The sequence below is a fragment of the Protopterus annectens genome, chromosome 4.part1 (assembly GCF_019279795.1).
Source record: "Protopterus annectens isolate FY-2018-M chromosome 4.part1, PAN1.0, whole genome shotgun sequence".
In the NCBI taxonomy this organism is placed as follows: Eukaryota; Metazoa; Chordata; order Ceratodontiformes; family Protopteridae; genus Protopterus; species Protopterus annectens.
In genome coordinates this window covers 414,190,425-414,209,682 of record NC_056734.1, presented here as the reverse complement: position 1 = coordinate 414,209,682, position 19,258 = coordinate 414,190,425, and the positions used below count along the sequence as shown (strand labels likewise).

Genomic DNA, 19,258 nt, shown 5'->3' with positions numbered 1-19,258 from the left:
GCCATGATGGGAATAACAAAATGCAATGCAAAACCCAATCCACCTAGAAATAGTTTGTTTTGACACAGGCTTGCCCTGCGAACTCAAAGCAAAAGAAACAAACAACTGCTGAGACTGCCTAAAATCCTTAGTCCTGCTTAAATAATAACGCAATTGCCTGTGTACATCTAAAGTGTGCAAAATCTTTTCCCTTTATTTTGGGGATCTGCATAGAAAGTAGGCAAATGAATAGTTTGGTTTAAAGCCACACTAGAAACCACCTTAGGCATAAAGGAAGGATTAGTACATAATGATACCCTATCCTTATGAAAAATCAAAAAAGGCTCAACCGCCATAAGGGCCTGCAACTCAGAAACCCTTCTTGCAGAAGTAATGGCCAACAAAAAAGCAGTCTTCCATGACAAGTATTTCAAGTCAGCAGTAGCCGCAGGCTCAAAAGGTTGTAGAGTAAGTTTCTCCAACACAAAATTGAGATCCCAAGCAGGAGTAGGAGCTCTACGTGGGGGTCTTATATTCTTTGCCCCTCTAAGAAATTGCTTGAACAAAGGATGCGAAAACAATGGTGGATCACAATCATAGTGAGCTGAAATTGCTGCAGCATGAATCTTAATGGAAGAGAAAGACAAACCTTTGTCCAATAACTCAGTAAGATATTGAAGAGCCACACTCAAATTAGGCTCAGAAATCTCCAAATTGTTCGCTGCACTCCAAAATAAAAATCTCTTCCATTTTTCTGCGCACACCTTCCTTGTACTAGGTCTTCTGGCTTCCATAATCACATTTAAAACTTGTTGAGGAAGTTGAGACCTGCTGTGTTTCAAAACAGAATATGCCAGGCTGTTAGATGAAGAGAGTGGAGCTTGACATTGAGCAGGTGACCGTCCCTCTGAGACAACAGGTGTGGAATCAAAGGTAAAGGCCATGGAGGCTTCCTTACCAGACTCCTCAGTAATGGGTACCAGTGTTGCCGAGGCCAATCTGGAGCTATTAAAATCATCCTTGGCTTGTCTTGTCTGACCTTTAGGAGCACCCTTTGGGAGAAGAGGCAGAGGTGGAAAGGCATACACATGAAGATTTTTCCAACTGAAAGAAAGAGCATCCACTTTCCAAGCTGTGTGATGAAACCTCTTTGTGCAAAACTTTGGCAGCTGGTGGTTTAGTGGAGAAGCGAACAGATCTATGTCTGGAGTTCCCCATGACACTGTCAATTTTTGAAATACATGAAGATCCAGTTTCCACTCGTGGGGATCCATGATTTGTCTGCTTAACACATCTGCTAAGGAGTTCTGTGCTCCTGGCAGAAACCTTGCCTGAAGAGTTAGTTGCAAGCTGAGCGCAGTCTCCCATAAAATCATTGCTTGCCTGCACAACGGGTAAGAATGTGTTCCCCTTGTTTGTTGATGTACCACATGACAGTTGTGTTGTCTGTTAGAATCAACACCTGCCCTGGAAGAAGTAACTTCTTGAAAGCCATTAATGCAAACTGGACTGCTAACATCTCTTTCATGTTGATATGTAGATGCTGTAGTCTGGCAGGCCACTTGTCTTGTATCCACTTTCCATTTAGATGAGCTCCCCAAGCAATGTCTGAGGCATCTGTCGTTAGAATCTGACTCGCCTCTGGCCGGGTCACAGAGAGTCCCTTGTTTAGGTGACATTCCTGAGCCCACCACAAAAATTCCTTTTGAATGCAAGGTATTATTTGAATGACAGTGTCCAAATCCTGGCAGTGCTGTGTCCATACATTTTTGAGATACCATTGCAGCTTCCTCATATGCAGTTTGGCATTGGGAAGCACCAGAATACAAGATGCCATGAACCCTAAGGCTTGAAGGACTGTCCTTGCAGTCAGCCCGGACTGAAGAGATAGGTGATGGAAGTAACTGGAAAGATTCTTTTGTTTGTCCGAGGTTAAAAAGGCCATCTGGGCTGCTGTATTCAGTCTCACACCCAGAAAGCATGTCTTGAGAGGGTACTAGACTGGACTTTATTTCGTTCACAGAATACCCTAGGCATCTTAGCACTGCTATCACATATTCCAAATGCTGTAAAAGGTCTTCCTTTTCTTGAGCCAGAATCAGGCAGTCGTCCAAGTAAGGATAGATTTGAATTCCTTTTAGTCTGAAGTAAGCTATCACTGGAGCCAGAACCTTTGTGAATACTCTGGGCGCAGTAGATAAGCCAAAGGGCAATGCAGAGAACTGATAATGACAATTTCCAGCTCGAAAACGCAGATACTTCCTGCAACGTAGTCTGATAGGCACATGAAGGTAAGCTTCCTTGAGATCTAAAGTTACCATCCAGTGATCTTTGCCCAGCAGAGGTAAAAGCTGTTGTAACGTCAACATTTTGAACTTGGGAATGTCCAGATAAGTCTTGAGGATAGATAAATCCAAAATTGGGCTCCACGTGTTCCCCTTCTTGGTACTAGGAACAGGCGAGAATAAAATCCTAGGCCCCTTTCTGGCACAGGAACTGGCTGAATGGCCCCTATTTGGAGCAACAGAGAAATTTGCTTGTGAGCCTCTTGTCTTTGTAGAGGAGGAATGTCTGGCATGCCTTTGAAAGGAGGCAAGGTATGGAAATAAAACCTGTAACCGTGGTGAATGATATCCAGAACCCATCTGTCTTGGGTAATTAAATCCCAATTTTCTTTGAAAAGAGACAGCCTTCCTCCCAAAGGTGCTGCCAGGCGAGAATGTACTGGCAGCTGAAAAGGCAGGTCATTGGGTCTGTTTACGAAAGGACTGACCCCTGCCCTCACCAGAAGTCTGAGCAGGTGAACTCCTGTTCTAGGCCTAAAAGAACCTTGAGCTCTGCCCCTACCACGCCTAGACCTACCCCTAGACTGGGAATCATAAGCAGGATATGTCCATCCCTTAGTAGGCCAATTTCTACTAAACTTTGGAGGCTGCACCTGCAAAAATCCTTAACAGTTTGCATAGACTTAGCCTTGTCCTCCATTTTCTTTAAAACTGCTTCCACAGGCGAACCAAACAACACATCAGACTGTAAAGGAGCATCCAAAATCCTTGTCTTAACATGCTCAGCTAAATTCTGATCTCTCAACCAGGCGTGCCTACGAAGAACAGAACCAGTGGCAGCCACCCTCGAGGAGGCCTGCACAGCATCAAAACCACACTGCAAGGAATGCTTACCCACCTGTTCAGACACATGAACTAAATCCTGCAACTCTTTACACTCAATACCTTCAGCCAGAGCATCCACCTTAGACTTCAATTGTGAAAGGAGATAATTCTGATATTTTAACATGTGAAACTGACAATTCAACGCCCTCATGGCTAAAGTGGAAGAAGTATACACTTTCTTTCCCCATCTATCCAAAGCCCTTGCCTCTTTATCAGGAGGAACAGGATTTTTAACAACAGAAGCCTTCACACCTTTAGGCCCCTGAGAGTCAGTTTCGGGTCTGCCCTAGGACTCTTAAAAGATACTTATGAGCCTCAGGCACCCTATAGTACCTATCCGGTTTAACTGGGGCAGGAGGCAAAGAACCAGGATTCAAGGAAGCCTCTGCAAAAACATCTTCTACCACATTCAGAACAGGAGGTATAGCTAAAGGCCTATGCTGGGGTAAAACAAGAATTCCCTAAGCCTCTTCCTGGAATCAGAGAAATCTTGACCTTCCCATTTAAAATGCTCCCTCATGGAATGCAGAGTCTCTGAAAATGAAAAATCCTCAGGAGGCGAAGCTGAAGGAGTAGAATCATCCACATCAGAATCAGAATAAGGAGGATACTCCTGCAAGTCTTCAGTCAAGACTCAGAAGCCTCCGAACATTGCTCAAAACTCTCAAACTCAGGTTCCACCCTAGGCCTCTTATCAGGAGGGGGCATAGAACCTCTAATCATAGTACTCAAATCCTCTGCCATTTTTAGCATATGCTTCTTAGGCAAAGACCCTGAAACACTCGGAGAAACCCCACTGAAGCTAAACTAGGCCTGCCTCTTAAAGAAGCCTTGGAAACAGAAGGGAGGCCCTAACCAACTTAGGAAGAGAGGGAAGAACAGCCACCTGAGAAGCCCCTTCAGCCTGGCCTACTTCCTGAGAGGACACATCCTGTAACAGTAAAGTCTCTCCTGAGACTCCAAAGAAACTCCTGGCAAAACCTCCGGCTCCACTGAGCCTTCTAAAGAACCGACGTCCGGGACTGTCGGTTCCTCCACTCTAGGCTTTGCTGCTTTGTCCTTGCGCTTTTGGTCGAAGCGGGCGCCGGAGCATCCGACGGCATTTTATAATTACAACGCTTCCCAAAAACTAACCTGGCACAGTCCAACCTTCTCTTAATAGTGCGTTTGTTAAATCTAGCACAAGAGCGGCATCCAACAACGTCGTGCTCAGGCCCTAAACAAGGTATACACAAAGTATGGTAATCCCTATGAGGTATCTGTTTCCCACAAGAAATACAGTTATTCACTTTTTCTGACATCCGGTTAAATACTGAGGCAAGAAAAACCAAAATATTCCCCAACGGGGTACTTAGCCAACTTTGATTCGGTCTGAAACTCTGACTTCAGAAACTTTCAGAACGCCAACCTGCACTCGCAAAACTGCTTCTGCATCGGACCATGCGGCAAAAAAGACTGAGGATATGACGTCGGTCATGCGCATTAGTACCCTGACGTACTGACGTCAGTCTAATGCGCCTTGACCGACGTCAGCCATATACTTTGGTATTCGGGCCGACTGGACAGCGGACTACCCAATAGTTAGGACTGCAGCAATGTGGAATGAAGAACATCTAACAAATAGCTGAGATGATTTCCAAAGGTCCTTAGTCTTATCCAGGTATAACCTGAGCTGTTTGTGTACATCAAGAGAATGCAGGATCCTTTCCCCTCAATTTTGAGGATTAGGAAAGAAGGTAGAAAGGTGAATGGACTGGTTAAGAGTCCAGCTAGAAACCAACTTTGGCATAAAAGGATTAGTTCTTATGGAAACCCGATCTGCATGGAAGTTGAGAAAAGGCTCCACAGCCATCAAAGCCTGCAGTTCTGAAACTCTCCTTGCTGAAGATATAGCCAAGAGGAATGCAGTTTTCCAAGAGAGAAACTTTAAATTTGCGGTGGAAGCTGACTCAAGAGGAAGAGTGAGCTTTTCAAACACAAAATTAAGGTCCCAGGCTGCAGTAGGGGCCCTTCTGGGAGGTTTTAAGTTGCTAGCACCTCTGAGAAACATTTTATCAGGGGATGAGAGAAAATGGGCTGCTTGAAAGAACTGTAAGCAGAAATAGCATGAATCTTGATAGAAGAAAGGTTAAGTCCACTTTGAAGCAACTCAGCCAAATATTCCAAGATCAGAGGAAGAGTAAGCTGAGAAGATTCCCCTTTAGCTTGCATCCAATGAGAGAATCTTTCCCATTTGCCAGCGTAGGACTTCCCAGTGCTAGGCCTCCTGGCCTCACAAAGTATGTCAACCACCTGCTGGGAAAGGGAAGAAGAAGAAGATGGAGTCATACAATAAACCAAGCTACCAAATGGAGAGTCTGAAGATGAGGGTGCAGAATCTTTCCCCCCTCCCGAACAAAAAGATCTGGTTTCAGAGGAAGATGCCACGGAGGAAGCTGGGATAGACTGCGAAGCAGAGGATACCAATGCTGCCTGGGCCAGTCTAGGGCTATGAGAATGGTCCTTGGTCTTTCATCCCTGATCTTCAACAACACTCTTTGGAAGAAGAGGAAGAGGAGGTAAGGCATAAACTGAAAGAAGTGCCCAAGGAAAAGACAGAGCATCCACTTTCCAGGTTTTGCTGTGATGCTGTTTGGTGCAAAAGAGAGTGGCAGAAGGTGGTCGACCGGGAGGAGAAAAGGTCCACCTGTGGAGTGACCCAGTGCTGAATGATGCTGTAAAAGACTGCTCTATTCAGTTGCCACTCATGAAGATCCAAGATTCGTCTGCTCAACTGGTCTGCCAAAACATTGAGTCTCCCTGGAAGAAACTGAGCTAGAAGATGTATGACCAATGATGTTGCTGTGGCCCATAGAATCATGCTCTGCCTGCACAGGGGGATAAAGAATAAGTCCCTCCCTGTTTGTTGATGTACCACATGACTGTGGGGGTCTACATCAAAATCTCGAACGTTTACTTACCCGAACACCTAAACGCAGACACATATTCCACGAACCGCAAATACACCGAACGCCCTAAACTGCGAAATTCAAAAACTCTAAATGTCATAGTTCTCATCCCACCGCCCGCTACATACTACCTACACAAACACACTAACCAAAACCCTAAACTCAACCCTACACTAAATCTTTCATATACCACCAAGTATGCACTTAACTTAACCTACACCCTAACTTTAAGGTCCTTAACTATAGCACACTTACCTTAAAAAGCTATAATCAAACAAACTAAATAATCCACACACATACACCTAAATAAAACCCTACTTCTAACCCTACACTATATGTAACATACATTACCATCTATGCTCTTACCTTAACCCACACCCTAACCCTAAGGTCGTAACTATTGCACACTTGCCTTACGGAGCTATACTGCAACCATGACGAATCGACGCTTCAGATTTCACGCTTCAGGACGATCGAGGTTTTCGCAGTTCGATGAAGACGTGTCAGCGTTTAGGTGTTCAGGTAAGTAAACGTTCAACTTTTTAATATAGACCTGACTGTGGTGTTGTCTGTTTTTACCAGCAGAGTTCCAGTTGAAAGAAGATGCTTGAAAGCCAGTAAGGCCTGGTGAACTGCTACCAATTCCTTCAGGTTTGTTTATGTGCAAGTGCCTCTGCTGGGCGTTCCAACATCCCTGTATGCACCTGCCATCCAGGTGAGCTCCCCAGGTGTAATCCGATGAGTCTGTAGTCAGGACTTGACTTGCAGGAGGTGGGCGGAAAGGCATGCCCTTGTTTTGCAAACAGGCTGTCGCCCACCATAGAAACTCCTTCTGCAGACAAGGAAGCAGAGGAACTATTACATCCAGGTCCCGAGTATGGTGACACCAAACATCCTTGAGGTACCATTGCAATTTCCTCATATGCAGCTTTGCATATGGAATCATGAGAATACAAGAGGCCATGAATCCCAGAGATTGCAGGTATTTCCTTGCATGGAGGTGGGACAGGCCTGCCAAGTCCTTGAAGTAAGCTGAGAGAGTTGTCTGCTTCTCCTGGGTGAGATACATCATATGGGCGGCTGTGTTCAGACTTGCTCCCAGGAATGTTCGCTTTGGTTGGTACCATTTTCGACTTCTGCTCGTTGAGAGTGTAACCCAGGGAAGAGTCTCTACAAATTCCAAATCTTTTAACAGCTTCTCCCAAGACTTTGCTTGAATCAGACAGTCATCCAAATAAGGATAAATCTGTATGTTCTTCTGCCTGCAAAAGGCAATTTGATTGTCCACTCTGAAGCGAAGAAACAGTCTGCAGGTTTCCTGGATAGGGATGTGCAGATAAGCTTCCTTGAAATCTAGTTATCAGCCAGGAGTCCTTGTCCAACATTGACAGCAACTGATAAAGAGTGAGCATTTTGAACTTTGGAATCACCAGGAAAGAGTTCAGAATGGAAAGATCTAGGATAGGACGCTAAGTGCCCTCTTTTTTTGGCACTAGGAAGAGTCTGGAGTAGAAGCCTTGGCCTACCTGCTGAGCAGGAACTGATTCTATTGCACCCCAGATGCAATACAGCTAACACTTACTTTCCTACTTCTGCCCTTTGATTTGAAGAGATGTCCGGGAATCCTCTGAACATGAGGAAGGTGTGGAAAGAAAATTAGTGTCCTAGGGATACAGTTCTGAGTACCCATTTGTCATCTGTAATGATGGCCCAAACCTTTGAAAAAATACCCCCTAAAGGAGACTCTGGGCAAGCAGGAACAGGCAGAAGTTAGACAAAGTCATTGAGAATGCTTGGCCTGAGATGTGGGCTTGGAACTTCCAGACTTCGACATGGAAGCATGCCATTGTTTAGTCCTCTGAGGGGTAGACCCCTGACCCCTAGCAGATTTGCAACCTCTAGTCCTGGAACGGTCCCGCCTGCTAGTATCAGGAAAAGTCCAACTCTTAGAAGGGTAGTTCCTGCTAAAACAAGGAGGCTGAACTTGCAGAAAGTCCTTAACTGTTTGCATGGACTTGGCTTTATCCTCCATCTTCTTGAGCACCTCTTCCGCTTTGCTGCCAAAAAGAGAGCGTCTTTGTGCAAGGGAGCATCTAAAAGCTTTGCCTTGACCGACTCAGGGAGAGGCTGTTCCCTGAGCCAAGCATGCCTCCTGATAACAGATCCAGTAGCTGCAGCCCTGCAGGAAGCTTCAACAGCATCAAAACCACAGCGTAAAGAATGCTTACTGACAAGACTGGCAGAATTTGGTAAATTCTGCAAAACTTTTTTCTCCCCCAAAAGGGGCACAGTTGAAATGTTTGATTTAATAGCCTCCAATATATGCTGCTGATAATTAAGCATATGAAAGAGACAATTGATAGAAATAACAGCAAGAGTGGCAGAAGTATAAACATTCTTTCCCCACCTGTCTATATTCCTAGATTCTTTAGAAGAAGGAATAGGATTACTGGAAACAGTAGCCTTAACCCCTTTAGGCCCCTGAGAAATAACTTTTGAGTCAGCCAGAGGATTACGGTAGAGAAAGAAATGTGAATCAGAAACTCTATAGTACCTGTCAGGCTTCCTGGGTGCAGGAGTAACAGAGTTGGGATTCAAGAAATTTTCCAGAAAAACATCATCCACCAACTCCAAACACAGGAGCGATAGCTAAAGGCTTGTGTTGAGGCAAATCCAAGAATTGTCTGATTCTCTTTTTAGATTGAGAATATTCCTAACATTCCCATTTAAAATGTTCCCTAAGAGTATTCAAAGTATCACCAAAAGAATAATCTTCTGGAGGAGAAGCAGAAGGAATGAAGTCCTCTGCATCAGAATCCTCAAACCCAGAATAAACCTGAGAAACTACCTCTTCATCAGCTGAAATGCTAGCAGAGTCCTGAAAAAGACAAAGCTTCTGGAGAGAGATCCCTACCTTTTTTGGAAGGAGGTGGCTTTGAGTCCCTATTAAGAGTCAAAAGAACGTTAGCCATTTTAACCATCTGAGATTGAGGAGAATGGGGAGCAACTGGAGCCAGTTTCTTCACAGGCTTGCGACTAGAAGATTTACCCGACAGACGGAAGGACTCAGGAGGCTTGGCCACAGAGGAGGTTGTCGGTATGCGCCTGCCGTCGGTAGGAAGAACTGAAGACTCAAACTGCAGCTTTCGCTGTCGCAGGCTGAAGGTCCGAAGACAAAATGGAAGCTGGAGGCACAGATAAATGGTCTCACCAAAGGCATGGGCCTAAAAATCCAGACTGCAGGGGCTGCAAAGGCACCTCACTGACTACTGCTGAACCGAAGACCAACCTAGCATCATTGGAAGATTCGACTCTCTGAAGCCTGTCTCGGTCTTTGTCCTTGCGCTTCTTAGGAATATCTAAGGCCTGAAGACTGGTGGATGCCATACCGACAAACTTGGGCCAAACTCCGAAGTGCTTAGCTAAGAGCTTAATCTAACGATGACTAGTACGTGGATTAAAGGAAGCACAAAGATCACAATTAGGAATATCGTGTTCAAGGCCTAAGCAAATAATGCAGTAAGAACGAAAAACTCTATAGGGAAATCTGCTTTCCACAGGTAAGACAATTAACTTTTTCTGACATTTGTTAAGCAAGAAAAAGAGGATCCCCAATGGGGTATTCAGCTGTAGCGGACTTCAACTTTCGTAGTCGGAAATCAATAAGCTAAACGGCCGACTGGCACTCGTGCAAAAAAGCTTCTGCTTCGGGCTGCACTGCAAAGAAGACTGAGGAAGTGACGTCGGCTGTCTCCTTTTTGTATTAGGGACACTGACGTCCAATGCAACCAATGGCAGCTGACGTCATATCCCTTTACCTTTGGTACTTGGGCCGATCGAGGGCTACTGGGGGCCAGATAACCCGTAAGTAAGGACTGCAACAGTGAAACACGATGAACATCAGGGGATTCAGAGGGAGGCAACAAGCATGGAATACACAAGTCTGACTTTGCAGAATAATTGATTGCCTCAGAGGTCCATTTCCAAGCCTTCTCTCTGCAGAAAACAAATAAGGTGTAGTGAGCAACGGATAGGTTTTGGTAGTGGAAGGAGTTGGACGACTTTAAAAAATTCCCTACAGAGTACTCGGTCAGAAATATATTGCGAGATGAAATGGGTATAACTAAAGAAATTATTTTTGAGCTGCAATGGAGGATCTGAATTGCCTAGACATAGTAAGGCCTTGCTAAGTTTAAATTCTGGTAGCTGCCAAAAAAAGCAATCACTAGAAAATGGAAATCAAAAGTCTAAACCAACAACTCTTGAAGTAACTACTGTAACAGAGGAGAGAAAAAAATTGGAAGTGGGATGTTTAGAAAAGGATAGAAGCAAATTACATAGAAAAAAATGGAAATTGTGGGAACAATACAAACAGAAAAATGTTTAGGATGAGGACTGAGGTTTAAGGGAAGGCAGGAACTGATCAATGTATGCAAGTTTGAATTGATAAGTGTATGAAAGAATATACATGATATAAATTTAACTGAAAATTTCAGCATGCTTTGTTTTCTTTTATGTAAATGTATAGCAGCTTGTGTCTTGCGACATAATTCAATAAAAGGTGTCAAAAAAGGTACATTATACCATGACCCCCCATTAATATTCCAAAACGTGCACGCTGGCCAGCGTGCACGTTGTAAATCGACTTATACTAATGGAAAAAGGTCAGGTCGCCCGGACTTTTTCCATTAGTATAAGTCTCTTTTAAAACACTGTCTCGCTATGTTAAGAGTTTAACATAGCGACACAGGTTTAAAAAAAGCAACGGAGATCTCCGTTGGTTTTTTTTAAAGCTGTCTCGCTATGTTAAACTCCTTTAACATAGCAACACAGTGTGTAAAAAGCAACAGAGATCTTGCTTTCTTCATTGCTTTTTTTTTAAACCTGTCTCGCTATGTTAAATGGGTTTAACATAGCGAGACAGCTTTAAAATAAGCAACGGAGAATCTGTTGCTTATTTTAAAAGCTGTCTCGCTATGTTAAACCCATTTAACATAGCGAACATAAAAGCAACGGAGATCTTGCTTTCTCCGTTGCTTTTGGCCACAGCTCTGATGTACTGCGTAGGCATGCGCAGTACGTCAGAACCGCCGCGGATACCGGACAGCTGCGGAAGGGCAGCAAAGAGGCATTATACAATGCCATTCTTTAAGAAAAGTAATTATTTCTTTTCTTAAATAATGTCATAGTATAATAGCAATAACCCACTTCTGGGTGTGGGTAATGCGGGATTTACCCACGGTTGTCTTTGCTTGGTCCCCACGCCAACCGTGGGTAAATCCCGCATTACCCACACCCAGGCGTGGGTTATTGCTATAGTGAGCAATGGCAAAACCTTCACATACATTATTATTATTTTCTCTACTTGAATCCAGTTAATTTGGTTTTCTAAAATCTGCAGTTTTTATGACAATTTTTTTTTATTCATCATAACTCCACGTTTCAGTTCTGGACCAAAGCCACATAAAGCCAACATGCACATTTTAGTTACTGTATTTTTGCTTAAATTGACCTGCGATGTATATTGCCAGGCTTTACATTCAGATATTACTGCACTATATTTACCAAAAATTGAAAATGTTATCATCTGAAACTGCTCCCCAAAATGCATTTCTCAATTAGTCAGTTTACATGATTTAAAGCTACTGCGTTCTTGCAATGACAATGGTGATTCGCTTTCCATACCATATACTTGTCTAAAGAAGTTTTTTTTAACAATATAATGTTTTTTACTTTTACATTGCCTTTCCACTTTTACTTCAGTTTAAGGTAAGCAAACTGGACCCCAAGGTTCTTTTTCATACAAAAACCCTATAATGTAAATTAGATGCACTACTGGAGAATTGATACAGAGTAAACAAATGGAATAACAAAACATACAGCCATAATTAATTTACAATACAAGCATATTAATAAGCAATGAAGCTTACCAATCAGACTTCATATGTCTGAGTGCTTTGATTCTCTCGCATGGTCTTCATGGACATGCATTTTAAAAAAACCTATGGCACAAGAAAAATATTATCTTTTCCCTCTGAAAGCAACCTCAAGATATGGTTTACTTGGGGACTGGAAGTGAATAGAACTGTGTTAGTGTGACGTTTCTTACAAGTCAACAGGCAAGCCCTAGGTTAGCTACCCTTGCAGGCCATTTTAAGCTTAGCTAATTTCTTTTTTTGTGCTTGAAATGGCCTATCCTATTTGGTTATCGACTGGCTTTACCATTCCCATGGCTGATAATTATATAATTTCCCCTAATGAGAATAACTAGGATCATATTATATATATATATATATATATATATATATATATATATATATATATATATATATATATATATATATATTAGTAGTACAAGGAGCAGTCCTGGGGTAAATTTTCTGTTTCCTATCCAGAGATCTAAATTGTGCTTGAAAATGGACAGGGATGAACTTTGTTTTATGTGGATGGGCAGTCTGTTCCATGGCAGCATTATCCTCTACGAAATATATCCATCCCTCCAAATGGTTGTTGATATTGCATAAGTTTAGATCCCTAAATAGTGTACTTCTGATGCCATTAGACTTGCTGATGTGCACTAAATTCATCAGTAATATGTCAGGGGATGCCTTGCATGCCAGTCGTAGGTCACTCTTAGCAGTACGTAGCATAACGAGTTTAGCGACAGGGATCCAAGTCTGTCCATGTAGGACATGTTGTTTAGGCTTTCTATCCTTTAAGTAAGGTATCTCTGTGGGTGTTCTAGCTGTTGCATGTGACTAGACAGATACATGCCAAAGTGGACATTATAGTCAACTGGTCTAATGAGGGCTGAGTGAAGAGGGACAATGACATCCCTAGATCTAGACACAATCTCTCGGTTTATAAACTGTGCAATATAGAAGGACTATTACAAAAATAGACACATATGTCAAAAGTAAGTCACTGTCCACACAAGTTTTCAAATCCCAAACAACTGGGTCAGCTCTTAGGGGTGTACTGTCAGTGTGGTAGTTCCCTGGGCTAGACTACTTCCCAAATGATGCAACAATGCATTTTTTTACCATGTAGTTTTAGACCAAGATTTTGATACCAGTTATTTACTTAAGACAAACCTTCCTGCAGTACGGCAAAGTCATTTGGGGATTCAAGACTGCTCCTAGCTTGCAGTCATCTGCAAATTTAGTCAGCCAGAGTCTTTTGGTACTTGCTTTTACTTCAGAAAGAAAGGTCCCAGCACAGAACCCAGGGGGGCTCAACTGGTGACTAGTCTCTTTGTGGCGGTAACTACCCTTATTTTGATTATCTGCATCCTTTGCCAGTCAGCAATCCAGTGGGTGACAATGGGGTTTTTCCCAGTTTATTTAGCTTTTCTACAATGCCTGAGCGGGAATTGTGTGAAAAGCTTTGGCCAGGTCATGGTATGTGATGAACACCATTCTGCCTTCATCTGCCGTTTTGGTGACATTCAAAAAAAAAAAAATCCACCAGGTTGAGTAAGCATGACCTGACCTTGAGGAATCCAAACTTGAGATCAGTCTATTGTTTGGAAGTTCCTCATGTCCCGATTGATTAATTCCATGACAAGTCTTTCCATGGCTTACATATCAGGCTTTTCAGACTTCTGGGACTGTGAAAAGTCTTCCCTTATGCAGAGGAATGACTGTAGCTTTTCTCCATTCGCTTGGTACAAAACTTGCATAGAGGCTCAGATTGAACAATGTTGTTAGGGGTGTAGCTAAATCATGCTTCATTCTGCTTAAGATGCATCTAGAGATATTGTCAAGACCCATTGATGCAGTATTTTTACTTTTTGATAGCACTTTTAGAACTTGGTTTTGTGTGGTAACTGTAGGTGAGCCAGTTTCAGGTATATCTTGACTGGCAGACAAAGAAGAGGACAGGGGTAAAGTTATGGCTAAATTTGTCAGCCAGTAGGTTAGCTACATCTTCAGCCTCAGTGTAACTTCTTTCACAAATCAGCTCAACATATTGCTGTACCATGTTTCTGCGTTTACAAACTTAACTAAAAATGCCTTGTGGTTCTCTTTGGCTTTGATAGCTATTTTATCCTCAAACCTAGCTTTGGTGGATTTTACTAAGCTCCCACGTCGTTTCTTTATTTCAGTGACAAGGGCTCTAACATTCTGGGAATTACTCTTGTTGGTTTTGGTCAAATTATTTTCCTTTTCTTATAAAGCTTGTTGATATTATTATGGTTCTATCATGTGGGTTAGTCCTGCACTTGTTCCTACAGGGTACAGCTGCATCTATGCAGCTGTTTGCATACTGACAGTGTGGTGGTGTGCATTTATGCATATTCAGTAATGTTAACTGGATGTGAAGCTAGACAATGTATGCATCACTGAGGAGTAGGTAGTTTGTCTTAAAGAAATTTCTAAAGGTACTATGGGTGGAAGGGATCTCTGGTTTCAGATTTACTTCAAAAGGAGCCTGTTTTATGGTCAGACCTAACAAGTGATGAAGATATGTAAGGGATAGGGCAAGATGCTCCCATATTAGCAAGGACGAGACCCAAGATGTTATTCTACCTGGTGGGTATGCTGGCAATACAAATGACCTGGAACAATTAGTCAAAGTCCAGGAATCTCTGTGCTTGTGCACTAGTGGTATAAACTTCCCAGTCTAAAACTTGGGAAAGTTTAGATCACCTAGGAAAATGGTACTGGCAACCACGATAGAATGCACTGGAATACCTTTAGATCAATGTTACTGATCCTCCGGGGCTGACAGAACTCGGTCTGGTCTCTTAGGGATTGTTTTGATGGATTCATGAATCTTCCAAGCCTGCTGAGCAATCAATTCAATTAGATCATCAGCGGCAGAGAGATCCAAGCAGCACAGGCTGGGGCATGGAAAACCTGCAGGTATATGGACTCCTCAAAAGAAAGCTGATGGGATGTCCAGCCACCCCTCTGTTTTAGGAGTTCTAAAATGTCTCCAAATGAGACGTCTTCTGGGGGTGAGGCTTTCCCTTCATCAAAATTGGTATCTTCTGTGTAAAACTCTTCAGGGGAGTCCAAGTGCCTGCTCTTGCACTTTAGCTTCATGGGTACCTCTTCGGTGGGATGTACCAGAGAGGTATCTGAAAAGGACATAACTACTGTTGCATCCTGAGTCTTCTGTGCCCTCTGTATCAGGCCCAAGGCTGATGGTAGATCTGGACGAGGGGAAGGGCTAGGTTGGTGGCCCAACAAAGATGGCATAGACTGCAAGCCCACAATGGACAAGGCCCTCTCCAAAACTTGGAAGGAAAGTTACCCCATAGAGGGGTGGGAGCCTGGAACAAAGATAGACTCCCTCGGAACCATGGTCACACCTCACAAACAGGAAGCCACCTCCAAAGCTGGAGCTCAGCTTACATGTACCAAAGCCCCGAGAAGCATGGACCGTTCAGAAAAAATGGAGTGTAACCACACTCCCTGGAACAGACAATGAAGCTTCGGCCCATGAGGTCTCCAATTCTGACAGAACCGAAGAGCTCAAGGTTGTGAGCAGTGCCGCAGACATCAGTCTGATCGGTACAGAAGCAGTCGAAACTGGGGCTGTTGGCACCAGGGGCTCTGAAGTTTCAACGGGAGTCAGAGGAGGAATAATAGTTGGTTTATGAGTTAGTAGTGTTCCAGAACCAGGGAGGCTTGGAACCAAAGTGGTGGAAAATCCCCTCACCGCCAGTAGCTGACCCACCAGCCTCAGAATAACAGACTCCATGAGGCTCTTGGTGGAGCAGACTGAGAAGACCAACAGGGACCAGGTTCTGCCCAAACATGGACTTGGGGGTCTGTCTGCAAAATGGATCAATACAAGGAAAGTATCTTGTCCTTGGAAGATCCTTAAAAGAATGCTCCTTTGGTTCCAATATCTGAGGAATGGATGGAGTGGAAGTCAGATCAGAATGCTTAGGTCGGTTCCGAAAAATGTTGGCGCAGAATACGGCACCGATGATACTAAAGTTATAGTGGTAGCTGGGGAAGTCTTGGCCTTTTTAGAAGTTGGTTCCCAGGGATAGGAAGGAACCAAATGACTCCTCTTCCTGGAGGAAGAATGGGACCTGGCTACAAATATAGCCTCGAAGTCAGATTTCAAAAGAACTTTCAATATTAATTTATTTTTTCTTTCTACTAAGGCCCAGTGGCTAAAGCCATGACAGATGGCACAGATTCCAGAAGATGCACCCGGCCCAAGAATTACACTCAAGAGTGTGTCCGTCTAAATTAGGGAGTTTACAATCACACTTCTGGCATCTCTTAAAGCCAGAAGTGCCTTTAGTTTTCTCAGCCATTAGAGGAGAAAGGGAGATAGAGACAAAAAAATTAAGATATATATTTTTTATTACTGTTATTTTTATGAAAGGAAAGGAAAGGGAAATACCAACAATGGTATTCAAGAAATTAACTAAAAAGGTAAAGGAGACAGAAAAGGAGAGTACCAACAATAGTACAAAGAAATACCTCAAAAGGTAAGAAGATTACCAATAACAGTAATGGAGAATAACACAAGCATGTTCGGAAATAGGAGCTGGGGAGTTAAGATACAGAGAAAAAAAAAAAAAAAAAAAAAAATCAAAAAAAGAAATTTAAAGGATTTTGAAAAACTTGCACAGAAAATAACACCTAGCTGGAAAGCAGGAATGAAAACGCACCTGGCACTTTGAAGTGGCAAACGAGATTTGAGGTAACTGAGGGAAGCATTCTTGGTAAGGTGAAGCTTGAGAGTTTTTGGAGGGAGCGAGCTGGAATAATGGCAGAGACTGTTCCAAAATTTGGAATCAAAACCACTGTCAAGGATTAGGTAAAGACTGACATCAGATTAAAAATTTACTCTCATATCAACAATGTTCTTTCCTCTATAAAGAGTCATCAGATTATAAACACATCCTTTTAAAATCCAGTTTATGTTTTATATTTATATATATATCTATATATCTATAAAATCTATATATCTATATACATATATATATATATATATAAATATATACATATATAAATATATACATATATATATATATATATATATATATATATATATATATATATATATATATATATATATATATATATATATATATATATTTCATTTCACCTAACTTCCAATTCACTGACACTTCATTTGACTGACACTTCATTTGACTGACACTTCATTTGACTGACACTTCATTTGACTGACACTTCATTTGACTGACAAGTATTATTAGCAAGAAAATGGAATATGCCCCCTTCCCCACTGTAGTGCGACCCTGGAGTTAGAATATATAGTTGGGGGGGTGTGGGGGGCACAGCCCCTAGCGGGGTGGGGGTGAAGCCCCCCACTTACTTTTCTTTTACTAAGCAATATTATATCAAAACTTAACAATATCATATGAAATGAAGTGGGAGGGCTGCGCCCCCCACACCCCCCCCAAGTATATATTCTAACTCCAGGGTCGCACTACAGTGGGGAAAGGGAGCATATTCCATTTTCTTGCTAATAATACTTGTCAGTCAAATGAACTGTCAGTGAAATGAAGTGTCAGTCAAATGAAATTTCAGTGAAATGGGGTCAGTGAAATGAAAGTCAGTGAATTGGAAGTTAGGTGAAATGAAGTAGACCCAAACATACATATATATATATACATATATATATATATATATATATATATATATATATATATATATATATATATATACACATACATATATATATATATATATATATATATATATATATATATATATATAAATAAATAAATAAATATATCTATATACATCTACATATTATATATATTCACCATAATGTCGACCGGTGGATGGTCGAGAGAGTATGTACGAAAGGAGTGTGGCAACATCCCAAAATTGCTAATTGCAAAATCCAGTCCCTTTTTTGATCCATATTAGCATTTGTTTTGGGTGTATATATAAAACATGGGTTCCCTACAGATGACTGAACTTTTAAAAGTTTGATTTTCATACGGCAAGACCATATGATGGAACTTTTAAAAGTTTGAACGTTCTGAACGGAGATCTCCATACAGAGCGGAATGGGAAGATTTCCCTTTTCCTTACTGTAGCGTGAACTAGGAGTTGGTATATTTAAGTAGCAGGGGGTGTGTGGGGGACTTGCCCCACCATTCAGGGCAATTTTTCCCCCCTTTTTTATCAGGTGTTCAAACTTTTAAAAGTTTGATGATCTGTAGGGGACTCATATCTATCTATCTATATAGATCTGTATATATAGATAGATATAGCACGAGGCGTCACAAATCTCTTCTCTTTCCTCTCGGAGAACAGAATGCTCTCCCACACTTGACTTAACACCGTGTGATTTATTTACTTTCTCAGATATGAAAGTATCACAGCAGATTAAAAGAAAACATCAGCTCTTCAAGCAGTGAAACAACAGCCCAATCCCTCACCTCATGAAGCAGTTTTGCTGAAGTTTTGTTTCATTCACTGGAGTTATTTTGCATACTTCACAACTTTGAAAAATTAATAACAAAACTTCCATAATCTTACCTGGCTTCCAGTAACAAAGGAGTAGATGACCACTTAGTTGTAAGAGACATGGTCACAGCTTTCGAGTCTGCCACTGCCGTTGAGAAGCACCACCACAGAGTTAGCAAAGTCAGCATGATTTCCATTTTATAGCCAGCACCTACGGAAAACAAAGACAAGTAAAGGTATTTAAAGATAGGATAGAACTAAAAGTATAACAAATCCCTTTTAAAGGGTTATACACTGCTTTAAATAAACTGTAAGACCAGTTTTTAATATGAATATTTATTCAAAGTTGCACAAAACAGTACAGTACACACTTCATTTAGATTAATAAACTCAGATGTGAACAACTCATCACAAAGCTTTCAGGTATCAAATTAACTGTGCAACAAAACAAGAACTCAAAGAGAAGAGAAGCTTGACTAGTCTCACAATGTTCAAGGTGTGGGAAAATAAAACAAGTCAAGACATCATTCACCAGAGAATTAAGAACACGAAAACATCAAGATATGCACTGCATGCAACTGCTTCAGTAAACAAAGATGACATTTTACTGAAAAGCACAGCAAAAGATTAAAACTAAATACAGACTACATCCCTCCCCAACAAATCATACTTAATACTAGCTAAATAAGGTCACTGCAGTAAACTCCCAGGACTGTTATCACACACAGAATGTCTAATGCAG

The 19,258-nt window shown here is 41.9% G+C and overlaps 1 protein-coding gene across 1 annotated transcript in view; it reads right to left on the bottom strand.

Moving 5' to 3' along the window:
• Positions 1–18,722, bottom strand: part of UGGT1 (UDP-glucose glycoprotein glucosyltransferase 1) — a gene marked incomplete in the record, with an annotated part of 2,149,769 nt that extends 2,131,047 nt beyond the window's left edge. The window contains 1 exon segment of the mRNA XM_044070228.1: positions 18,589–18,722. Within this exon segment, the coding sequence (XP_043926163.1) occupies positions 18,589–18,713 (125 nt within the window).
• Between the last annotated feature and the right edge of the window lie 536 nt (positions 18,723–19,258).